This window comes from Gopherus evgoodei, chromosome 3, assembly GCF_007399415.2.
Source record: "Gopherus evgoodei ecotype Sinaloan lineage chromosome 3, rGopEvg1_v1.p, whole genome shotgun sequence".
Lineage (NCBI taxonomy): Eukaryota > Metazoa > Chordata > Testudines > Testudinidae > Gopherus > Gopherus evgoodei.
This window is the reverse complement of record NC_044324.1, coordinates 23307218-23331869: the sequence shown is the minus strand read 5'-3', so window position 1 is coordinate 23331869 and position 24652 is coordinate 23307218. Positions and strand designations below refer to the sequence as shown.

Genomic DNA, 24652 nt, shown 5'->3' with positions numbered 1-24652 from the left:
ACTACACAGGCTTTCCCAGTTAAGTAGCCTTTTGCAATTCTTTGGCAATAGGTTATAAGAGATCTAGAGTGTAGAGAAATCAATTTTCCATTCCCCAAACTGAAAGAGTGCTGAAGAATATGACCTCCAGACACACAGGGTGACCATTTCTCACTGTAGAGCAATGGTCCCCAACTGTACAGGGATGCAAAGGAACATTTAGGGTGTGTGCCAGGGCCCAGGCCAGCCCCTCTGAGGGGTAGGGAGGCAGCACCACCCAGCCCTGCTCTGCCCCAGTTCTGCTCTGGCTCCAGCCCTGGGCGAGGCCTCAGCTTCAGCTCCCTCCTCTGACCCCAGCCGCGGCCCCTGACCGCAGCCTGGCTCTCAGCTTCCAGTCCTGGCACTGCTCCAAGCTGCAACTCCGGCCCTGACTGCGGCCACGGCTCCAGTCCTGGCCATGGCTCTGGCTCCAGTCCCAATCTCAGCTCCTGGCCCCGGCCTCACTCCCGGCCCCAGCTGAGCGCGGACAGATTACATTATAGGTAAGGGGGAGATGTGACATAAAATGTTTGGAGTCCACTGCTGCTGAGTCTAAAATCTAAAAAAACACATGCGTGCATGCTTTACACAATCATTCTCAGTTGAGTCCCTGTCTCCCATTCAACTCTGGTGCCACGTTTGTTGCTGACTATATTAATGCTACTGCTCATGCTGAAAAATAAGCAGTCTGGAGTTATCTTTTGTAAATATTTAAAGTAAGATATCCTCAATTATGGTCCTAACAAAGCAAAGGCTACTCTCTGCATGAGTAAATGGGCTATTGTAGAAAACTCTCTTCTCTGAGCTTCTCATGGACTCTTAAAAACTCTGGGCCAGATCCGAATCTCCATGGTCAATCAGGAGTAATTCCATTGAAGTCAAGTCTAAAGGCGTTACTCCTTGACTGACACTGGTATAAGTGAGACCAGATTTTGGCTTTCAGTCTCTAAAATCACCCCACCACCACCACCAATCCCTCAAGAGTCACATTTCCTAAAGAAAAAAAAAAAATTATTCTTGCTAACTAGACAGTGCAACTAGACAGTGTGCCCAAACTTTACCTGATGGAGGGTCACTATGACAAATTGCCAGTAGCTTGAAGGATGGAATGAAATAGCATAACATGCAACAGACTGCAGTCACCCATGTCCACAATGCAGAGCTGCAGCTTACAACTCCCACTACTCTATGTTGATACATACATCCAAGCACGCTTGGTCCTGTAGTTTCAATGGGCCACATCTCTGTATTAAAGTAAAATGCAACCAAAACTTGTTTCTCTGGACTAAAGTTTGGACAAACTTTCTTTATGGGTAAAATTCAATCCAGTACGAGGGCCCAATGTTGGATTTAAATGACACAGAAGGCCTTGTTCTAGGGCTAATCTCCCAAATTTGATGAAAAACCAGAACTGCTGCTAAGGAGTTAATGGAAGCAGTGTTCTCAACAAGCTAGTCCACAACCCTTTACATATTTTTTGTAGTAAATGCAACTCACTTCATTCCATCAAATTCATGACAACCTACAACAAATTCCTATAAAACACCGATGCTGGTTCTAGACAAGCATCCTGCCCAGAAAAGAAGGTCCTCTTTCTTTCTCCAGGTGGAATTCATCGCTGTGCAGATGGTCAGTATAAGGCCTATCAATATTTAACATCTCAACATTGGTGGTAAGGGGGACTTCACTGGTGCAGAAGCTTTGTGCTGACCCTATGCACAGGGACGGATTTTGCTCTCTGCTCATACTCCTGTTAGTCTGTTTGCCTTCTAAGAACATTCGAACAAAGAGCCTTTTTGGCCTGACAGAGCAGATGAGTTCTCCCACTGACTGCACTATAAGTAAGGCTGCTAGGATCCAGCCCTAACTGAATTAACTCTGCCTCCTGCCACCCTACATGTAATAAATGCCCTGAGTTAATGATAGAGATTATGCCATCTTTCCCCAGTCTGAAAAATGAAGTTAAATGCCGCTGGGCAGAGGGAAGGGAGGGGGGAGAAGCATGTTTCACACAACCTGCCTTTGAGTGCTGTTATTTCAGTTACTAAAGTCACAGTTTGCCTATAGATCAGATGGTGCCATAGTGGTGATGAAGCATGAAACCTCACTTAACTCCCACTTTACAGTTTCTTTTTTACAGCTGAGATTCCGCTACTCACACTGACCACATTCTTGCCATTACGCCTGTGGCTCTTCCCGTCTGATAGAAGCTAATCCTCACTGGTTGTATTTTAGAAAAACAACAGGTTTTCTTGTTTCATGTTTAAGAATTGATGCAACAGTTTGCTGTCTGAATGGGAGGGTAATTTGATACGCGAGCAAGTTGTTCGAGTTCCACTTTAAAATACAAAAAAAAGTAGCAAATATACCAGGATCCGAATGTGAGTAGACAGGAGTCTTGATTTATGAGCAATATACAGGGTTCAAATTGGATCTGCACTACCTCAGCAAAGGTATCTGCTTATTGGATGATTTGTTTTTTAATGACCCTTCGATGTTGCTTTTGCAGAATAATAGTTAAAATGCCATGTTGAATAAGGACAAGGCTGTGCTAAGCTAAACTATGCTTGTACTGCAACAAACTGGTCCTTCAGCAGGTTCAAGAGCATGGTGTATTTTAAAAAAACAACAGTATTCAGCTACTACAGGAAAACAAACACAACCCAGAAAAAGAAATGTGACAGCAAACCAGCAGACGTATTAGGGCACACTCTGCATTCTTTATTACTCAGATGGGAGATGGCCAGGCTCTAACTACTATTTATGTTTGATCATGCAATAATTATGCAAAACCTAAATTGGAATTAAACAAAAGAAGTTTAACTGTGCTTAACTGTGTTACATACTGGCTTTCATAATAAGGAAACAATTGTATACTGCTGCAGTTAGTAGGAACTAATGGTTTTCTTTTATCTTAATTACAGGGTAAAAAATTACCAAACTAAGGCATTTGCAAAGCAGCACCTGGTTAATTTTATCAAATGTAATAAAAAGCCTTTCTTTCTGTACAAAGGTCACTTTTTATTACACAGCAAAATCCTACACACTCAAATGACCGTACCAAGAGAGCACTGGATAGAAAAGGCTACGTTGTTATTGATTCGTTTTTGTGGGTGTGCACCTATTGCATAGCATCCATGTTACCTGGAGAAAATACAGCACCATAGGAAAGCACAAGCAGCTCCTTAACCAGGCTGTACTACTCCCAAATAAGCACAATGCAATCTCCCATGGTCAGGATATTGACTGATCAAAGAGGTGTGCCTCACTCAGCTCTCTGAGCTGTAAACCTTGTCTTTCTCAGGCCTACGTTCCTCAGCAAGGGACTCCACTAACTGTAGTACTTGCAATCCCCAAAAGTGTCAGCAAAAGCACCACCACCACTATGATAGAACATGGGGAGAGAAGTGTTCCCTAAGGCAGCCACGGTTCAAAGTATATAGGGTTACATAGATTAGAATCAACACATCGACTAGCACCCAAAACCAGATAGGGATGACAGTGCATTCATGAAGCACAGGTGTACTAGGCTCTCACTGACTGCTCTGTTAAGCAAGTGGGCTACCATAATGCTAGCAAGTGGTCTTCAATGGCTGCATGCATTGCATTCATACAACCAGGGGCAGACAAAGCATGGAGGACTGTGGCAAGGGCTGTGTCAGTAGGGAGAGTCTGCAGCCCCTTAACTAGCTGCAAAGTTTTAAGTAGCAGGAGTCATTGCTGCTACTTGGGAAAATGACAGCCGTCAGGGATTCAGCAGTACCCAAAGACTGTGAACCTCTTTGGCATGGAGAGGACGTACGTTATGGCTCGATAGAGAAGTCACCCCTTCCCAATTCACTTCCCTCTGCCCCAGCTGCACCATCCTGAGTCTCAGGCTATGTCTATATTAGCATTTTTGACAGTAAAACTTTTGTCAGTCAGGGGCGTGAAAAAGCATATGTTGTACCAACAAAAGCGCTGATGTAGACAGTGCTAAGTCAGCAGGAGACGCTCTCCTGGCAACATAGCTACCGCTGCTCATTGTGGGGTGGTTTAATTATGCTGCCAGGAGAGCTCTCTCCCATCAGCATAGAGTAGGGTGACCAGATAGCAAGTGTGAAAAATTGGGACGGGGATGGGGGGGTAATAGGCATCTATATAAGACAAAGCCCTAAATATCAGGACTGTCCCTATAAAATTGGGACATCTGGTCACCCTAGCTTAAAGCGGCTACATGGGAGACCTTACAGAAATGCAGCTGTAGTGTAGACATAGCCTCAGTCAGCACAGTCTCCGTCGCGTGTAACTGCTGACTCTGCGCCTTGAGTAGCAAAGACCAAGGCTTTGTCTGCAGCCATCTAAACAACTGAAGTTATCACCTCCAGGATTTGTAAGTGCTGCTGCTGATTCATAATGAGGCAAAGAAGTATATTATTAATCAAACCCAGAAGCACAATTTCTGCAGGAGGCTTTTATGAGAATGAGAACAGCATATGAAGTTACACTTAGCTAAGATTAAAGTTACAAGGGGCTCTCAGTCCTTCTGCTTCAGGCCATAAGCTGATCACCAGATGTGGGTCAGGAAGAATTCCACCCCACCCCCCTTCATTAACAGTGTTGCACAAGAGGTAAACTATAGAGATGGCAGAAGGAAGAGGAGTGTTTTGGTTATGCCTTTAAGGGCCTGATCCAGCTGCTCTGAAGTGGGAAGCCTGTCCATTTCCACTTATTTTCTAGAAGTTGAGTAGGGTCCTCATTTGCTGTCAGAGACAGGATACTAGACTAAAGAGACCATTGGTCTGTTGGTTTGGCACTTCTTAACTACAGCACTATATGCAGCAAAATCCAGATTTCAGATGCCTAGCTAATAAAAGGGAAGCCTGGCAAATGAACCTGTTATGAGATATCAGCGGATAGCAGGTCCCATGATATTTATATATATTATATTCATATTTCACAAGAGTTAAAGCGAGAGCTCTAGAGCTGTGGGAAACTTGGCAGTTTCCATTCACCAAGGTTCATGAGAACAATTATTTTTCAGTTTCGATTCTCATGGGGTTTCACACTGAGTTCTGGGTTCAAACAAAAACCCACTTATTTTTTACTGCAAATTAATTAACTGGTTTGAACTTTTTTTTTTTTTTTAAAACAAAGCCACAACATTTCATCTAAACCACTGAGTTTCAGCTGGTATCATGTCAAAACCACTTGAAACATGAAACCATAAATCTTCCCAGGTTGACTCACAATCGGGCACAGGTTGTCTGGAAAAAGTTTGCAAAACCTACTAAGTCTTCATGTTTTTAACAAAATACCCCCGTGAATTTTGCTTGTGGATTTTTTGGATTTTGGGGCAAATCATTGACACAATTATAGTTAAAAATCTCATTTCACTTTTATAATTTGTTACACACAGTAATTTATTATTTCTCTCTCAGCACAGTGAAATCAAATGTCAGAACTGCTATATACAATCCTCATTAGGAGCCTTGGGAGAATTTCATACACTCCAATTCGTTGATTGTGAAAGTGATATAAACTGGCACTAGAGAGAAGCCACAATGTGAAAAGGTTGCATTGGTATCCTCATAACACCAGTACAATGTTGGCCACTTTTCTTGCCAGCAAAGTAAACAGCACGGCTGCGTAAATATGTTCAGGTAAAATATCTCTATGTATTGCACCACTGCACATACGTGAGTTATTGCAGAGCATCGTGGTGCTTGGATTTCACCAGATTCCTCACCTATTTGCTGGATTTTGTCATTTTGGTCTTTAAAAAAAAATTAATTTAAGAAAAGAAAGACATTTTCACCTTTAAATGCTACAGAATAAAATCTGCTCCCCAGCTAGCTTTGATTGGTGCACATCTCTCACTTTGTAACAGCCTCACTTCTCTACAGTTGACACAAAAATATCCACAACCAATTACTACCATTGCCTGTGCAAGTCAAACCTATGGTTCTGTCTCTTACCTGTAATCTGACTCTGTCCTTGTGGATTAAAAGGACTTGGTGCAGAGTTCAGGGAGGGCCGTGGGCTCTGAGTCGGGACCCCTACTCTCATACTGGGATGAGGAATGCGCCCTAAATCACTGAGGCGTTCAGAGAACAAACTAGGTTTAGAGTCATCAAGCTTCTGTCTGTGCCCTGGAAACAGCAAATCATAAAATAAAAGGGTTATTAACACGACTGAACAATTTACCATACAAAGAAAATTCCCCAATTTATCTGTAAAGACCTATTAACTGTTTGTGGGTTCTCCAGGCATTCTGGCTAGAGACAGAAACCAAAGCTGGTGAAAGAACGGTGGCAGGGAGTGAGGGCATATGCCATAGAGTCTTCTGTACCTACCAGACAGTGGTGCACCTGGGTATTAAAAACTGTGGGGGAGATCCTCAGCTGGTCTAAACTGTTATAGCTCCACTGACTGCAATGGACTTAGGACAATTCAGACTAGCTGAGGCTCTGCCCTACTGTGAGTCCTACAGAATGAAAGAGCAGCATGTACATTGCATGGTCTAGTCTATTGGTTAGAGGTGTAATTTATTTGTGACTGTTATACCAGTCAACATCCTAGTGTGGATGCAGCTATACCACTGTAAGCATGTACATAGGGCTTCTGTTTTTCTGGGTTTATTTATTTTATTTTCTGGTATTTATATTTTACACTTTTTGATTTGTATGTGGATGCCCAAAAATAGTGTTTTATGGGGCTTTCTCTTTACATATACACACAGGGCTGTTTCACACAGCACTATGATAAAGAGCACTAGGGAACTTTTAGTGTGCACTTGAAAAGGTTTACACAGACCAACTAATACGCAACACATTAATGTGCTTTAAAAATCACATCCTTGTAGTCCACATTATTGCTCGAAGTAGACAAGCCATTAGATACAAGCAAGGGAACAGGGACATCACCTATATAAAAAATCTGTAATGGGAAATGGAAGTCAATATGAACTGAGTAACCGTTTCTGGTATTTTTCCAGTGTTTATTGGATAAATACTGATTTCATTTTTTAATTTTTTTATTTTTTGCTTTGGGGGTGTTGTACTGGTGTTTGGTTAAAAACCTAAAATCAGAAGCCTTATGTATACCACATTCACTTCCCAAAAATAGTATAGACTGGGCTATACTAGTATAAGCACTTTTATACTGGTAAACTGTGTTCAGACTAGTGATTTTTTACTGCTTTAATTATAGTGGGATAATTAAAGTGGCAAAAGTTTCTAATATAGATAAACCTCCTATCCATATATGTGTGTGAGTGAGAAATTGTTCCGGGATTGGTTCCATTTATTATGGAGATTTTCAGATAGCTAAGAAAATCTGCCTTTTTTTGTTTTGTATTACTCTGTTACAATTAGTCTGTATGGTTCATTTATTGTTCTGTAACCTTGGAGCGTATTCATAAATCAGAATTAAATAGCCAGTCTCCTTTAAGAAGCCAAAAGAGTGGTGTAACAAGGAAAAAATGGCAAAGCTGCATCTGATGAAACCAGTCCTGCTGGGTCCCATACTTCCCTTCACTTAATGGGCTACCCCTCATCATTGCTCCCTCTCCAGCTCCCGCTACCTGCTCAGCTGGACGAATGCTGCATGGATTAACCAGGAATGCTCTTTAATGTTGTGCAGTTGTTAGAATTTAAAGGGGAAAATTACATTAATCAAAAATAAGAAAGCCCACTCCAATATGCTGATCCTATAAGTACTTTTACTTAAGATCTGCCAGTCTAGCATAGAAATTATGCATCATCCATCATCATACTTGTATTCAAAGACTTTTTTCATTTTAAGGCATTTTCACAATGCTCATTACCAGAGAACTTCACTAAGTTTAATGAATTAATCTTTAGAATAGGAGACAGATAGAATTTATTTCCCCCCATTTTACAGATGGGGAAGCTGAATCACAGAGAGGTGAAATTACTTATCTAAGGTAATAGATAGTGAACTCAGAAGCTAGAACCCAGATTCTATGACTCCCAGTCCTGTGCTGTAATCATTCTTCATCTCTAGAAACAGGCATTTTTTTATAGCATCCATCATCCTAGTACAGTACCCGAGTGCCTGGCATATAACACACATTATCTAATTGGAACCCTGAGAACAGGTGGTTGAAGCAGGCAAGAAATTTTGGTACAGGTACTAGTACAAAACTCAGAGAAATCCTATTTCTATACAGAAAATTGAGAGGCTGGAATGGGCATGTGAAGAGAAATGGATCTCATTAGAAGAGTCTCAAACAATTTTTAAGGTTCTTGAAACTAATTTGTTGACTCATTTTCCTGTCATTTTAAAGCATGTTCCGCCCCCCCCAACCTACAAACATGTTTCTTTCTGCTAGTTAAAGGGAAACAGGTGCTACACATTAGAACAACCCACCCAAAATTAGGCTGGCACAAGTGGGTGCCCTATATATATAGGAGTGCTGTTGATGAGCATAGATACAGAATGCTTTTTTGGCTGGTTCGTGGTAATGTTATAATTGCAGTTTAATTAATATGATAATACCGTAACTGGCTGTGTTTAGCATTGTCTCTTGAATCTATGAAAAGCACTGTGGTACAAGTTAGGTGTTGATAAATCTGAAGAAGTAACTTTCACACATAAAGTACCTTTCCATAGAAGTTCTCCTTCTCAACCTCCCTCCTTTTTTTACAAGCTCCGTGTTTGTTTTTCCTTCTGCCTGTGCCATTTTCCACCATGTTTTTTCCAGTGGATTTTTCCCCCTTTCTCCTTTGTTCACATTTGTTCCTAATCAGAATATAATCTCTTTTCGGTGAGTTCAAAATTACACAAACGGAGTTAGCCTATCCCTAATCTCTCTCACCAGGGCTGAGTTTATCTGAAAATGAATCAACCCCAAAATCGGCTTTTGCTTTGATTTTTCAGACAAAAATTCTATTGTACATTTAAGTAGTGCCCTTCCTCCTCAGAGATCCCAAAGCACTTTCCTAACAGACTGATACACAAACTTGAACTAGATAATGTGTTAACTATAGCTGTGGTTATTTGTAAGTCATCACTGCTGCCCAGGTCTGTAAAAGTATGCATGTGATGCCCTTCAACTTCCTTTTGACCATGCTTTATTCTTCAGTGCATAGCTCTGTAAAAACAAAGGTTATATTTAACTACATACATTATTTACTCCAAACTTAATCCAACACTGAAATGCAGTCACTTCTGAGGCAGAACCCAGCAACTGTGGAAAATAACTGCACGCAATAGTTTAGGATAGGAAGTGAAGAAGAAAGAACTCGGTAGGTGGTTCAAACTGGAGGAGTCTACAGTAAATTTTTTTAAAGGCCCAGGAGGTCAGGTTCCCCAGGTCTGGAAGACCCAAAGCATCAAGAAAATTACTACACTGCAGTTAAAAACTCGCAGCTGGCCCGTGCCAGCTGACTTGGGCTAAGGGGCTGTTTAATTGTGTTGTAGAAGTTCCAGTTCAGGCTGCAGCCTGGGCTCTAGGACCCTGCAAGGTGGGAAGGTCAAGGAGTTTGGGCTGCAGCCCAAGCCCAAATGTCTACACTGCAATTAAACAACCCCTTAGCCAAAGCACTGCGAGCCGAACTCAGCTAGCATGGGCCCACCGCAGGTATCTAATTGCAGTTAGACAGACCCTATGAAGCTCTAGAAGCCAAATAGGAGCCATAGACAATCTTGGCTTGACCCTCCCCTTGTCAATATTTTTATTTTAGGGCCACAAAGAAGACACAAAGGAACAGTGGGACAAAAGGGTCTCTGGATGCCAGACAGCACCCAGCTTACATAGTGAGGTCCCCTAGAGAGGTTTTATTAAGTACTGTCTTCTCAAGTTTGTGTGATTGTTGTATTATAATAAAAGCCATGGTTGAGTAAGTCCCTTACCTATCTTTAATGACAAATAAAACCATTCAACCCAAACCTCCACTGTAATGACACCTGTGTGCTGCTGAGCTGTGACTCTTGCAGTGTTTTTAAATCACAGGCCACCAGGCTGTCCTTGGAGAACAAGACCTGAAAATGATACATTCAGAAGGTGCTTACAACCCACAGGAGTTAGGGTGCAATTCACAAAATTATGTAACCTGTGTGATGTCCACCCTAAATGCCTTACATACCTATGGACCTGCGAACCCCTAGTGACTGTGGAAGAGCTATGCCATACAGTGAAACGCCCTAGAAAAATACTTTCCAAACAGCATGTGAGCAGGAATAATGAAATACATGCTATACATGTGAAGTTCACTGCACAAAGGCTGCTTTTCATCTCTGTAGTGATATATGCATCCGTTGACAGAGAAATTCCTGATCCCCAGGGAGCACACTAAGAAAAGATGTATTTCTCTGTCTCGAGTGTGGGGCATAATTTATTTCAGAAAAAAGACCTGGGTGTCACTGTAGACAGCTCAATGAAAACCTCTGATCCATGTGCAACAGTGATTTAAACATAAAAAAGCAAAGTTAGGCTGTATAAAGAATGAGAATAAATAATATTGGAAATATGCTCACAGCGTTATACAGCTCAATGAGATGGCCTCACCCAGAATACTATGTTCAATTCTGGTCACCCTCCCTCAAAGAAGTTATAGCAGAAACATAGCAGGTTCAGAAGTAGGTTACAAAGGTGGTTAGGAACATAGTAAGTCTCTGATTTGAAATGATATTGAAAAAACTGGGTCTGTTTAGTCAGGTACTGAATCAGGGTGTCATCCAAAGCCCACTGAAATCAATGAAAAGACTGATGCCAAAAAGAGAGGACACAATAGAGGTGAAAGCAGGGTCTGAATGAGCTCTCCTGTGACATCTAGTGATGAGCTGGGAAAGAGGACTTCAGGAGCTGACCTGGGTTGCATGGGCATATCCCCCTGCTGAGGTGCTCGACATGATGGGACTGCTTTGCCCAAACAATCATTTTCGGCTGGTGTTGGATCACAAGTCTCTCTGTTATTGGGGCAGGGGTATTAAAGGGTTATTAGCCTTGTTGTGTGAATCAAGGGCAGCAGAACTGTGCTTGGTATACCCTGATTGATGGACTCACCCTCAGCTAAATTGCACTCACTAGGCAGGGGACATGGGTGCCAAAGCCCAGTGAATTGAGAAAGAGTAAGAACAGGGATTATGTAGTTGGTGATGTAGGTCTTCCCTGGGGGGTTCTAGATACCAGTTGACCCTTCCTTTTTTCAATGTGTGATAACAGAGCTAATTAAAACTCAATTGAGAGTCTTGTTATGCACTACAGAGTTGTGATTACTGATAACCAAGTCTAAACATTAGATATGCTTTGGGACAGTGTCTCTGATACAAGAGACTACCCAGTGTGTATTAGCAGTGAGACTCCTGCACTAATAGCTGCAATCACAGAGAGCTGAGTTAAGTGGTGAGACCTGAAGACATCATAGTGAGTGGCCAGGGGAGAGGAGTAGTGAACGAGTGCCCGGACAGTGGAGGGAGCAAGGTGCCTTCTTGTGCCCCCTGCCCCCTCCCTCCCCAGCCTGGGTGGGAGGTGAACTCTGCAGATGCACCTCTGAACTCTGGGTCTACACTGACCAAGGACAACAACTGTGAGTGGGGTGTGGTGGAGGGAGAAGGGAGGAGTATGTTAAAGGAACTTCTGGCTGCTGGACTTAAGAACCTGAGGGAAAAGGACACTGCCCAATGTATTCTGAGGTGGAGCTTTTGCTCATGGTTTTATGAATGGTTTTATGAATCCTGCTTGCTTGTGGCGTTTTCCCAAATGAATGCCAGGTTACTTCCCTCCTTCTATTAAAAGTTTCTTTTCTACACTCAGACTCTGTGCTTGCAAGAGGGGAAATATTGCCTCTTAGAGGCACCCAAGGCGTGGTATGTAATTGTGCCAGGTTACTGGGTGAGGGTTTGAGCCGGTTTCGTGTTGTATTGTTCAAAAGGAACCCCTAAATATTGAAACTGATCCGGTTGCTACCAACTCCAACTGTCAGAAGGGTTACATAGGAAGAAGTTAAACAAAGTACTCCAGTGTATCTGTTCTAAGAGTCCATTAACACAGAGTCAGAGCCTAGAGTAGCATCCAGGAATTCTTATCCTCAAGTCCCGACAGCTTTTTCTACCCACATAAGGCCAGATTTATAAAGATACTTAGGCACTGTAACAATCACAGGAACACACTGTGACTCACAAAGCCTGAGTTAGGCACCTATTCAATGAATGGGGAGAAATAGGCACCTGAGCCTGATTCACAAAAGCCAGCAAGCTAGGCTGGGAGCCACTTAAGCTAGCCAATGGGAGATACCAGTGAGAGGGGTGGGTCCTACATCCCTCCTCTCTCTCAGAGATAGGTGCCTAAGTCCAAGCTGCAGGGAAGCACTTGTCTCTACTAGCCATTCTCACTCCTCTTTGGAGTTAGGAGCCAAAGCAATTTTTGCAAGAAACTGGAGGAGAGGGGCAGCAGGGGAAGGAGGATCTCCCTCATAATTTTTAGCCTAGTGGTTAGAGTACTCAAGTAGGAGACTCCAAGTTCAGTTCTTCCCACCCCCCACCAGGAGAAAGGATTTGAACAGGGGTTTGCCACAGCTCAGGAGAGTGCCAGGGGCCTATGGGATAGTCTGATGGGAGTGAAGTCCCTCAGTCTCTCCTGCTGAAGCTGTTCCACTGTGGCCAAATACTCAGTCATTTGGACCAGAGAGAGCGCATGTGCGAGAGAAAGAGAGAGAGAGTGCAACTATGAGAATGACTCAGTGGCCTTCTGCGCAGAGCACACATCCAGGATGTGGGAGACCCAGGGTCCACTCCCTCTGCTCCAATGACTCTTAAGTATTTATCCACAGTGGAGCAACTTCAACAGGAGAGACTGAGGGAGCCCCACATCAGAATATCCCATAGACTAGTGGTTTGGGCACTCACCTACAATGTGGCAGGTCTCTATTCATATCTCTTTTCATCACACAGAGGGGGGAACTGAACTGGGCGGGAGGGAGGGGTAATCCCACATGCCAGGTGAGTACCCAAACCACTGAATTAAAAGTTATGAGGGAGCTCCTCCTCTTCTCTCTCTCTCTCGGCTGCTTTGTGTGAAGTCACATGCAGGGCCTGATCTGGTGGGCAGCCTCTGAGCACACCTACCGGGTGGGGCCCCACAAATGAATGAGGTGGCCAAACACCTGTCTTCCCCCGGGTTGTGTGTTGCTCTGAGATTGAGGTGGGAGACAGATGTTTATAGTGAGGCAGCTGTGTGCATGCCCAGAAGTGGAAACACTCCTAGCGACCTTCTGATTGCAAAAACTAACAAACCCACGTGCGTTCAGGCGCTTACAGGATTCAAAGTTTTGTGATTCACAGTGGAGCTTAAACTAGGACATAGGAGCCTAAACCCAGACTTAGGAGCCGATTCTTGTCAATCTACCACATCATTGCAATAAGCAATATCCTAGTCTATCAATCCTACCCAGCTCTTTTAACCAAACCTTGTATATCAAAAGCAGCAAAGAATCCTGTGGCACCTTATAGACTAACAGAGGTTTTGGAGCATGAGCTTTCGTGGGTGAATACCCACTTCCTCAGATGCATGTAATGGAAATATCCAGGGGCAGGTATATATATGTGTGCTAGCAAGCAAGCTAGAGATAACGAGGTCAGTTCAATCAGGGAGGATGAGGCCCTGTTCTAGCAGTTGAGGTGTGAAAACCAAGAGAGGAGAAACTGGTTCTGTAATTGGCAAGCCATTCACAGTCTTTGTTCAATCCTGAGCTGATGGTGTCAAATTTGCAGATGAACTGGAGCTCAGCAGTTTCTCTTTGAAGTCAGCAAAAAAACTTCAGGACCAGACTTCAAAGAGAAACTGCTGAGCTCCAGTTCATCTGCAAATTTGACACCATCAGCTCAGGATTGAACAAAGACTGTGAATGGCTTGCCAATTACAGAACCAGTTTCTCCTCTCTTGGTTTTCACACCTCAACTGCTAGAACAGGGCCTCATCCTCCCTGATTGAACTGACCTCGTTATCTCTAGCTTGCTTGCTAGCACACATATATATACCTGCCCCTGGATATTTCCATTACATGCATCTGAGGAAGTGGGTATTCACCCACGAAAGCTCATGCTCCAAAACCTCTGTTAGTCTATAAGGTGCCACAGGATTCTTTGCTGCTTTTACAGATCCAGACTAACACGGCTACCCTCTGATACTTGTATATCAAAGGTTCTGGAAGCAGATTGTACTGCGGTTAACCTGCTGCAGGAGTTGCAGCACCAATTTAGAGTGTGAAAATAGATCTAACACAATCAATGTAATAAAACAAACCAAAACCCTGGCTAGGCATGCATACCATAACTTCGCATGCTACTCAAACTTGCCAAACAAAGCAGGAAAGCTTCAGTCAGGAAAATGTTACACATGGCACCTAAGGGCCGTCATACATGACCCATTCCTTCCAGGGCAGAAAACAAGCTATAGCTTTGACTCTAGATGGATCTGACTGCTTCCTGGTTTCCAGGATCACAGAAATGCTGTCCATGTCTTCTAGCACTGGGCTCTTACTATCCGTTTAGTTGACACCCTCTGGCCACTTCAAATGAACATTTGAGAGGTCATCCTGGAGAATCCTAATGTAAATATGATGCTCCAAGATTTTTAACCTTTTTTTTCATTCTGCAGTTATTGGGTGTGGGGATGAAAATTAATCAGCTTATACTTGGTCTAGCCAAATGCAGGGACAATGTAAAACTCTCTTGTAAGCACCAAGCAAACCACCCACTAATTTTTAGAGCACCAGGGAGCTCTGGTTACCAGATTGTCCACAGATGTTTTTATTATCCCTGAGTGGGCTGGGTATTTTCAGTCTTCACTCTTTCACCTTGCACCTCTTTCACTTGGCTATGCTTTTGTCACAACAAAAACAGCAAATGATCTTTGTATGAAAGCCTACCATAAGAAATTCATAAATGAAGCTGAAATTAAGAGCCTACACACCCACCTGTTGTGCATAGATTTGGTGGGTGATCCCAAGGCTCTGACATGCACTATTTGCCTCAGTATCTAGGCACAGCTGTTATTTGTTGTTATATGCCAACAGATGGGCTCAGCACTGTATAAACCCAGAGGAAGTGATGGTTACCGTCCATGCCACTTACAGTCTGAAAGGTAGACAAAGCAACACATCCAGATTGCTCTTTGTGGCCAAAGGGGTGTTCAGGTTTTCTATATGTTTCCCAGTTGTGTGACATCAGACTATGCTTGGCAGAAGATGTGTGTTTAAAGGAGAGATGTGAACCAAAAGGAGGCGGCAGTCTATAGTAACATATATAGGAGCTCCAGGAAGGAGGCAGTGTAAGGATTAGTGAGAGAAGAATTAGATTGTAGCCCACTGAAGTTTTTTTCCATTGACTTCAATGGGAGCAGGTTTAGGGCCTAAGGGTGGAATCTCCGGTTATTCCCTCTCTCCACTAATGGTAGGAAACTTGAAAAAGGAAAAGTTAAGTTAGATAATAGGGAAAGACAATCCCTATACTGGAACTGATTGGCCGATGTAATGATCTACCAGGAGGTGACTATACTAGTACACTTCGAGATACTTTGGGGTGCATTGTAGACAACATTGCTACATTAGTGAAGGGGATGAATTACATGTCTCAGCAGTTTCTTTCAAGCCCCATTGTCTCTGGACATCTTACTGCCCTTGATCCCATTAATATCAATAGGGATTGCACGTGTGAACTTACAGCCTGATATGTCTCTATGGCAGGGCTGATGCAAGGAAGTTTCGTGCCCTAGGCGAAACTTCCACCTTGCACCCCCCACCCAGCTAACCCCGCCCCTCCATGGCAGCTAACTCAGCCCTGAACCTGGGGAGCCCTCCCCTGCAGCAACTACCCCACCACCACCATGACAGATAACCCCTCTCCACCCCACCCCCCCACAGCAACTAACCCCACCTGGGCAGACTCCCCCTGTGCCCCCACAGCAGCTAACCCCACCCGAGGAGACTCTCCCCCATCCCCCCGTGGCAGGTAACCCTTCCTGGGGAGACCTCCCCTGCGGAAGCTAACCCTGCCTGGGTTTTCCCCCATCCAGCTCACTTCGGCTCCGCCTCCTCCACTGAGCACCTCGGTGCTGCTCTAATTCTCCTCCCCACCCAGGCGTGCGGCGCCGATTGGAGGAGACTTAGAGCTGGGCTGTGTGCTCAGCGGAGGAGGCAGAGTGGAGGTGAGCTGGGGCAGGGAGCGGTTCCCCTGTGCGTCCCCCCCCTCATTATTGCAGGCAGCCCTCCCCGAGCACCCCTCCCCACACGCACCCCCACCCAGCTCACCTCCACTCCACCTCCTCGCCTGAGGGGACTTTTAGGCGCCCCCAATCACTAGGCGCCCTAGGCGGCCACCTAGTTTGCCTAAATGGTTGCACCGGCCCTGCTCTATGGGCCTGATTCTGATCTCAGTTATACTGGCCTAAATCTGAAGTCAAAGAATCTACTCTGCATTTACCCTGGTGAAACAGCTCAGAATCGAGCCCAAGGACTTCTAGATAGTTTGTTGTGCGGGCAGTGAATGACATTGTTGATTCACGCAGGGATATTCATCTTTCTTATAAAGTTCAGACAATACATCATGTTAACAAGGTACAGCTCCAAAGCAACTGTCTATCTGGTTTCTAGAGGTAATGCAAGAGTGCCATAAATCAACCTCTGTCCAGAAGGATCCCGTTAACTCTTCACAAGCAAGGTCCCTCAACTGAGACAAAAAAAGCTCCTGTTTACTAAATCCATATTCCTGTAAATATTTGTTTGTGACAAACTCTTGTGCTCCTTGTTGCTTTCCCTACACAGTCCCCCTCGCTAAGCCATACAACTCAAAATTCATCAACAAGAATGAAAATGAGAGCCAAACAATTTCTACCCATGAAAGCAGAAAGCTTGGAGCCCTTCCAGTCTCTTGGGTAAAGACATAATTATGAGAAGAAAAATATCTACCCAAGAGACATAATTACATAATTAGGCCATAGGTTCTACATAGGAAAAGTTCTTATAATTCATAAAACAAGGCGCTACATAGGCGCAATAACTGGTTTTAATTCAGTCAGTGGAGGGAAAAAGATGTTTGTTTTTTAAATAGCTAAAGGCACAAGTTTACATTAAAGACTAAAGGGCTTTCTCTCCCAACCATGCACACAGGACGCCCATTAGCATTAACGAGTGTTACACATGCACCTGGACAGAAATCAAGACCTCCCCCCAAAAAAGTTTTTGTTTTTAAAGCGCAGACATTTTTACAAAAAGCAGGTCAAAAATACACCTGAAACTGACCAATAAATAAATAAATTACCTGAAAACAAACACAGCCAACAGGCTTAGCTGACTTGATTTCTTATTCTTAGGGCCTGATTCAGTCCACTGGTGGAATTCTAGCTGACCACCTCTTTCCAATTCCCTCACCCCAGTGATACAAAGATCTTGGATAGGTTCAAAGCAGGCCAGCACTGCCAACAAAGAGCTGATCCAGATCCCATGGAAGTCAGTCTTTTCATTGATTTCAATGGGCTTTAGGTCAGTCCCAAAGTGAGTAGGGTCAGCCAGGGATGGGATTTGAGTCTTGGCACTTAAATGGTGCAAGATCTGGCCCTCAGTTCATCTCCCAGTTCAGTGGGAATTTTCCCACTGGGGAGCAAGAGGAAGCTTCAGTGCAGCTTGTCACTCAGCTAGCCTGCCTAGATGGGACTTCCGCAAAGCCCCATCTGAAGTTTAAAGTTTCCTGCAGATTGAGGGGTAATTCCACTGTGGGGCAAACTGCATCCCTCTGTGCCCATGAGAATGAACCAAGACCAGGGCTTGTAAAACCTTTGAAAATATAAAGTGCTAAGATTTCTATTTCTTTTTAACAAAGTCATGGCCTATGAAAAGCAAGCACATACACACACACACATATGCACAGCTAGGAGGATGCTTTAGGGTCAGGTTTTTCAGCAAATCACAACAGTTGAGATATGACTCTCCCTCCCCCAGAATATTATCTGAGAATGTGAAAATTGGCTGTTGTACCTCACCAGTTCCTGCAGGGGCAGTGTTTCAACAGCCCCAACCCTGTGCCCACTGAGATCAGAGAGGCAGTGGTGGTGGTGAAGCGGGGGAGCTGTTATTCCCTCCACTGGGCCCTATGGGTCCTGTGTGCAGAACCTCAGTGCTGCCACTACATTTGCCTTGCACGTGTTTCGCTTCTAGAACAAACCTGGAGCTATGAAAGAGAACAGGAGCCCCAAGAAAAGAGCAGTGTAGAAATGAAAGAAGGGTTTCCCTCATGGCCCTGACTGGAACTGCTTCCCCGTGATCACCTTTACTCTGCCCTTCTGCCGTGCTCCTCAGCCTAGCTTGAGGCTGCCGCAGTTCATGATTCCCCCACTTTCCCATCTCCTCTGTGCTCTGCTCAAAACCACACTGCACTGTGGCATAACAAGTGTCTCCTCCTTCCCTCCTGCCCCCACCCAGAGAGATCCAAACTTCACTTCAGACTTACTGCAGCACTACAGGTGCTCAGTGCTTTGGCATCTACTCTTCCACCCCAAACCCATTCCCCTCTGTTCTGCAGCTCAGAACTCTGCATTAAAGGAGTTCCCATCTCCCGCTGGGGGATCTTCCCCAGCCCAGCCATGTGATTCACCATTCCCTCCAAGCCTTAAAATTCACACAATTCAATGGCTATTTTTAAAAAACAAAACCTACCGCTACAAACACACGGGAAAGACAGAGAGCGTGTTGGAGCCCCCGGCATCTCAGCACAACTCTTGTTCACCTTTAAACCTCATTAAAGAACAAAATGCACCAGTGTATGTGCCAGCAACAAAGCTAGCCATGGTTGGCAAATTTGTTTCAATTTGTTTTGTAAAGACAAATGGTACAAAGAGAGTTTCAGAGTAGCAGCCGTGTTAGTCTGTATCCGCAAAAAGAACAGGCATACTTGTGGCACCTTAGAGACTAACATATTTATTTAAGCATAAGCTTTCGTGGGCAATTCCCAGTCCCTGGCTTCATTCCCTCTGCATGCTAGTATCTGCTGCACTCTTTTTCCTTTTATTTATTTTATGTTTTGTTTTGTTTTTGTTTGGTTTTGGTCTATTTATTGCTGCCTTTTTTTCTTCTTTTTTTTTTTTTGAGCAAAGGAAAAAAATTTTTAAAGGAAGCCGCATTTCAAAAGAGCAAGAGCTCCTCATCCTGACTTTATCATCCTCATTCTTATCAAACAATCTCTGTAAAGAATGGGAAGAAACTTTTTTTTTTAAAGGGAAAACTACTCTATGAAGTAGGTCCTTAGCCTGGTCTTGCTACAGTGAAGAGCAGTAAAGATCATAGAAAAAGAAGGAGGGTGACGGGAGAGTGAAAAAATCTCTTGCTTTGAACTGGCTTCTCTCCAACAGGCAGGAGGGGTTGGTTTTCTTAACGCTTGCGAAACCTGATTACTTTAAAGGACCGAAGAGGGGGAGATGTAAACATAATCATTAAAACAGATTTAAGGTACTTAGTTTTAATCTAGTCTAAAACCGCTCCAATTGTGTGCTGTTTTGCAATCCTCTGCTCTCTAGACATCAATAGGGTGCAGTTTCCTTTGTGTTCTTTTCCTCTCCAAAACCAAGGGCATATTACAGGCTGAATATTGTGGTTAGAATGGGAGTTCAGGCATGGATAATACAACAGTCCAGCAACAAGGGAGAGATAGGTGTGTGTGTGTATTCACTGTCTTTCAAAGACTGTTTTGCTGCATTAAAAGACTATTGTGTTTCTATCTGTGCAACAGGTTTTAAGCAGATTGTTTAAATGTAATTAAAGAAGGGATGTTTCTAAAATAACCTCACTAATAAAATTCAGATGGCTAAATGGAGCTGACAATGCGATTGAAAATAAACGGACGCCGTTTCAGTCTATGCTTGCAAGGGAAACATGATATAAACTCCAAAGGAAAACAGTCTTTACTAGTTAGACTTGAAGGATTATCTTTTGTATCAGCACCCTCTGTGGCAGAATAGCATTTATCCACATATTCACACATGTTAATGCTATTGCACAATTTACTATAGCCGTGATAGACAGGTAATTGCTTTATCCACCCATGTGTAATAAACGGAGTCTAGCATGTTAATCCTCAGTTCTTATTGTCTGTGAATGCCAAGCAAGGGAGAGACATACTCTGAATGCCCTACCCTTTCATTCCAGCACTACTGGAGTTTACACACACTCAGACCTGCTAAACTGTTCTTGTTACATTCCACTCTAGTGCTTGGGGTGCCAAGTATTGTGAGTAGTATATCAAATTATTGTTATATAAAGGGCACCTCAAATCGGGTTAAATGTAGACAGAAGCCAGGATGCGGCAGTCTTTTTGCTTTTTTTTTAAATCAAACACAGCTTTTCACACTTGCCTTAATCAGACAGACAGTATTATTTGTTCTTGGTCATAACACAGAAACTACCGGTAATTAACCTGAACCATAAGACTGGACTTCTATCTAGTTTGTGTAGAGTCTGTCAGACCTTAGAGAAACATGAAACATCCCTTGGCCCATTAATGTTTTCCACAAAAATCTATAAAGGTTTTTTTAAAAAAAAATCAAAAACAGGCTTAGCTTTTAAAAGGTTTACAGATTCCTGGCTACTCCACGGACTTAGATTTGTGGCATCTAATCTGCAATGACAGTTTGATGGATGTCTCTCTTTCTTCCTTTCGAAAGGTGTAAAGAATTGGTGGTTTCCCCAGTAAAAATTATGCTTAACACCCTTCTTCTCTGCTCCTGCTTTTACAATCTAAAACCTAGTTAAAAGGCCAGAATATGATGAAAGTCTTGTGCTGCCGGTAATATATGGTTTTAATGCGGCAGTGGAGATGTGACAGAATCCATTCAGTTGTCTGGGTGAAATTCACCTCTGGGCAGAGTGCCAGCACAAGCCTATGCAACACTTAAGTCTTACAGATGCATAACCGATGCCCTAACTGATGCTAGTTGAGATGGTTTCCTGAAGATTCCCCCCAGTTCTCATTTCAGTCAGCCACCATTTTCATTCCTTCTCTTTGTTATGCTCTGTCCCCTTTCTGGTGATCTCACTAGTGGCAGTCTGGTTCCAGGTGGCAGATGGGGTGGAGTGACTTCTTGTGTCAAAACCTTAAGGGAGAAAGCACTGTCTGGTGGCTACAGAACAGAGTTGAAAGGAGTGGAGAGGGGTTGAGACTTCTGGGGTTTCCCACTGACTCGCTGTATAATCTTGAGCAAGTCACTCAGGCAACATTTTTAAATTTAAGTGCCTCGAGGTAGACTCTTAAACTAGCTTGGGTCTGATGTTCTTAGTGGTACTGAGGAGCCACAGCTTTCGCTGAAGTCAATAGCTAAAATTAGGCTGCTTCTTGGGTGCCTAAATGGGGACTTAAGTAACTAAAACTTGAAAAAGCCACAGTGTTCTCCATCTATAAAAATATTTATCTGCCTCCCTGACTCCCAGGGGGCATTACTAGGCTAGATGAATTAGTGAGCCTGATTCACCACTGTGTTACTATTTTGGTTTTAGCAGGTCTGAGTGCGAGTAGACTCCAGTAGGTTTCAATGAAGTTACACTGGGCTAAAACAAAAGTAACACAATACTAAGTCAGACTCAACCTTTACGAGCTCCAATATCTCTGGATGAAGCATACTCTGAAAGTGCAAAGGATTATGAATATTATTAACTAATTATTGTTGTTTTGTTGTGTTTATTATTCTTGTGACAGACTCACAATATCCTGGACAAACCTTATGGAATTATGATAAACTTTACTGAATTAAGTTAAACCTTATTGAATTAGGTTTAATACGTTGGGGTCTCATTGTATTAAAAATGCAGTTGTATATGTGCTGTTGTGGGCATTGTATGTACTTTCTCTAGGAGGATGGGGATGCTTATGTATTTCCTCCGTTATCAGCCATTGGATGCCACCCCATGGAGAGGTGTGGATATACTATTTCAAACTGGATTCTCCAGGGACCATAGACAAAGGATTTTTGGATAAACAGCCTAGTTTAAAACTGGGTCTACAGAGGCCCCTTAAGTCTATGTGCTTGCTCTGAGGTGAGGCCGTGATGAATTTGTGATCACACAAGAAACCCCTTGGGTTGTGTTTGGAAAGACTGTTCCAGCCACAGCCCATGTTAGAGTTGAAGTGATCTCTAGTAGGTTTATTAGTATCTATCTTTTATAGTTTTTAATAGCTTTTCTCTGTAGAGTATACTAGGCTTGCACAGAAAGAACTGTGTGGTAACTTATAACTGTTGACAATTTTTGTTATTTATCTCTGAAGAGAAGGCAAGCAGGTATGCTTGGGCAGCTTGCTTCTGCCAGGAATAACAGTGAAGACAGGGAACTGCGCAGAAGGGAGAGGGGACAGAGGCGTGGGTCTCTGGCAACAGCTGGGGAACTGGAAGCCTGAGAGTTGGTGCCCTTGCCTGGATGATGGAGGGAAATACAGGTGCAGCTACCCTGACAGGAGCTGATTCTATGTGTTGAGCAGCTATTGCTATCCATGAACAAGAGATAATGGATCATTTCTGCTACCACAAACCACCAGCTTAGTTAAGGCAGTGATTCTCAACCAGGGGTACAGAAGGTACATCAACTCATCTAGATATTTGCCTTGTTTTACAACAGGCTACATGAAAAGCACTAGCAAAGTCAGTACAAACTAAAATTTCATACAGATAATGACTTGTTTATGCAGCTTTATATACTATACACTGTAATGTAAGTATAATATTTATATTCCAATGATTTATTTTATAATTATATGGTAAAACTGAGAAAATAAGCAATTTTTTCAGTAACAGTGTGCTGTGACACTTTTGTATTTTTATGTCTGATTTTGCAAGCAAGTCGTTTTAAAGTGAGGTGAAACTTGGGGTACACAAGATAAATCAAGATAAATTCACTGAGTTAAGGCACAAGATTATATTTGAAAACAATGTAGCAAATTGTCAAACTCTAAGGCTCCAGAAGGGAAATATTTTTAAAAATACAAGACCATGAATACAGTTTTGTTTTTTGTTTTTGTTTTTTTTTGCTAATCACAGTTTGCAGAGAAATCTTGCCAATGCAGTGAAAGGCTTTAAAATTCTGGGTGAGTACAACAGGACAGCATGGTTATTTGTATGTAATAGAGAAGGGCTGCTGCTCCTGAGAACACATCATTCAGAAGGATCTCAGAAGGGATCATTCACTCTTTGAGAGTCTTAAACCGAGAAGGACAGATTCTGCTCTGAGCTACATGAATGCAAATCCATTGACTTCAGTTGCGTGATTCCAGGTTTAGATGTGCATCTGGAGGCAGAATCTGGCCCCAAGCCTGTAGGGCTGACCTCACCTGCCACAGGTCAGTTGTATTAATAATGGGATTATGTTACGGCCCCAGTTCAGCAAAGCATTTAAAGCCTATGACTTAATGAGAAATAAGTATATAGCTAAAGTTAAACGCATGCTTAAGAGCTTTGTTGAACAGGTAATAATGGAGTGGGTCCTTGCGAAATCAGGGCCTAAGCCAATGTTAAAATATTTAACCTGCTCATTAGATTGAAAGATTAGGTCTAATGTCAATATCACGCAGGAGTTTAGGAGGGAGGTCAGAGGGATAGCTAGGTAATTAATGAGCTATGTTTGGCCACAATGGAATATCTTCTTTACAGAAGCTCTAGCAGGAGGCTACCCCCCGCCCCCGCCCACCTTTGCCTTCAGTTGTAAAGTTTGTTTAGTAACAGGGAGCCACCCATGAATTTAAAAACAATAGGAAAACAGATTCATACTGAATAAATCTCCCTGCCCGCCCCCCTCAGTTCTCTGTATGCTTGGCTACCAGTAGACAGCAAATCCCAAAGAATGTGTGCAGGGGGAAGGGGAGTAGGAAGAGGATCAGTTGGGATGAGGGGGAGCTGGAGTGAGTTCAATGCAAGCAGTGTGTGATGTCATTTACAGCATTGCTCACTGAAATGATAAACACACGGTGAAGGCTTTTGAACAGCATCTGGGCTACTGCAGGGGGAGATTCTTCATAGAATTTCCCTTTCTCCCTCTTCCGCAAAGAAGGTACTTGTACAACATGACAGGTCTGCTTGGCATTCTCCAGCTCAGACAGTGATGATGATAATACAATAAACATTAAAGTACCTTTTCCCATGACACCTACAAGAAATCAGCCTACTAATAATGCCAATATACCGGGGCCCTGGAGGCCAGTTCAATTCCTTTTTTTAAGTATGCACTGTATAAATTGGATCTATTTTGCCTGCATGAATTATCCTTCTCTTCCATCCTTTATATGTTGTTAGTCTTCTTAGACTCCAATCTTGCAATGGGTTCTGCCTGTGTGTAACCCTGTTTCAAGGCCTTAGACTACAAGCTCCTGCATGCAAGGGCTGTCTCATTATATGGAAAGTGCCTAACACATGCCAAGTACTACCAGAATATTCATAATAACTCTCTGGTGACTTTTGTGCTTGTGGACTGACAGCCCTAGAGTCACAGTTTCTCTGCAGATATAGCCTGGGCACAAGATTCTTTATTATGCCCCAGCCTTGACTTGTGGGACTAACTTTAAGGTGGGAGGGGATAGTTGTCTCTATGCTCATTCCAACGTCAGCTTGTTAACAAGGGTGCTGTTACAGTGGCAGTGTTGTGAAATTAGACACTTGCAGTCTAAG

General features: G+C 43.2%; 1 protein-coding gene across 2 annotated transcripts in view; it reads right to left on the bottom strand.

Annotated features, from left to right (window-relative positions):
- The window catches only part of RUNX2 (RUNX family transcription factor 2), a 113577-nt gene that overhangs the window by 41417 nt on the left and 47508 nt on the right, over positions 1-24652 (bottom strand). Inside the window, exon 4 of one of the 2 annotated variants that reach the window (XM_030555247.1) lies at positions 5976-6149. The exons of the other annotated variant lie outside the window; for it this stretch is intronic. Coding sequence (XP_030411107.1) covers positions 5976-6149 — 174 coding nt within the window. The remainder of the gene's footprint in view (positions 1-5975; positions 6150-24652) is intronic. 2 annotated transcript variants of the gene reach the window in all.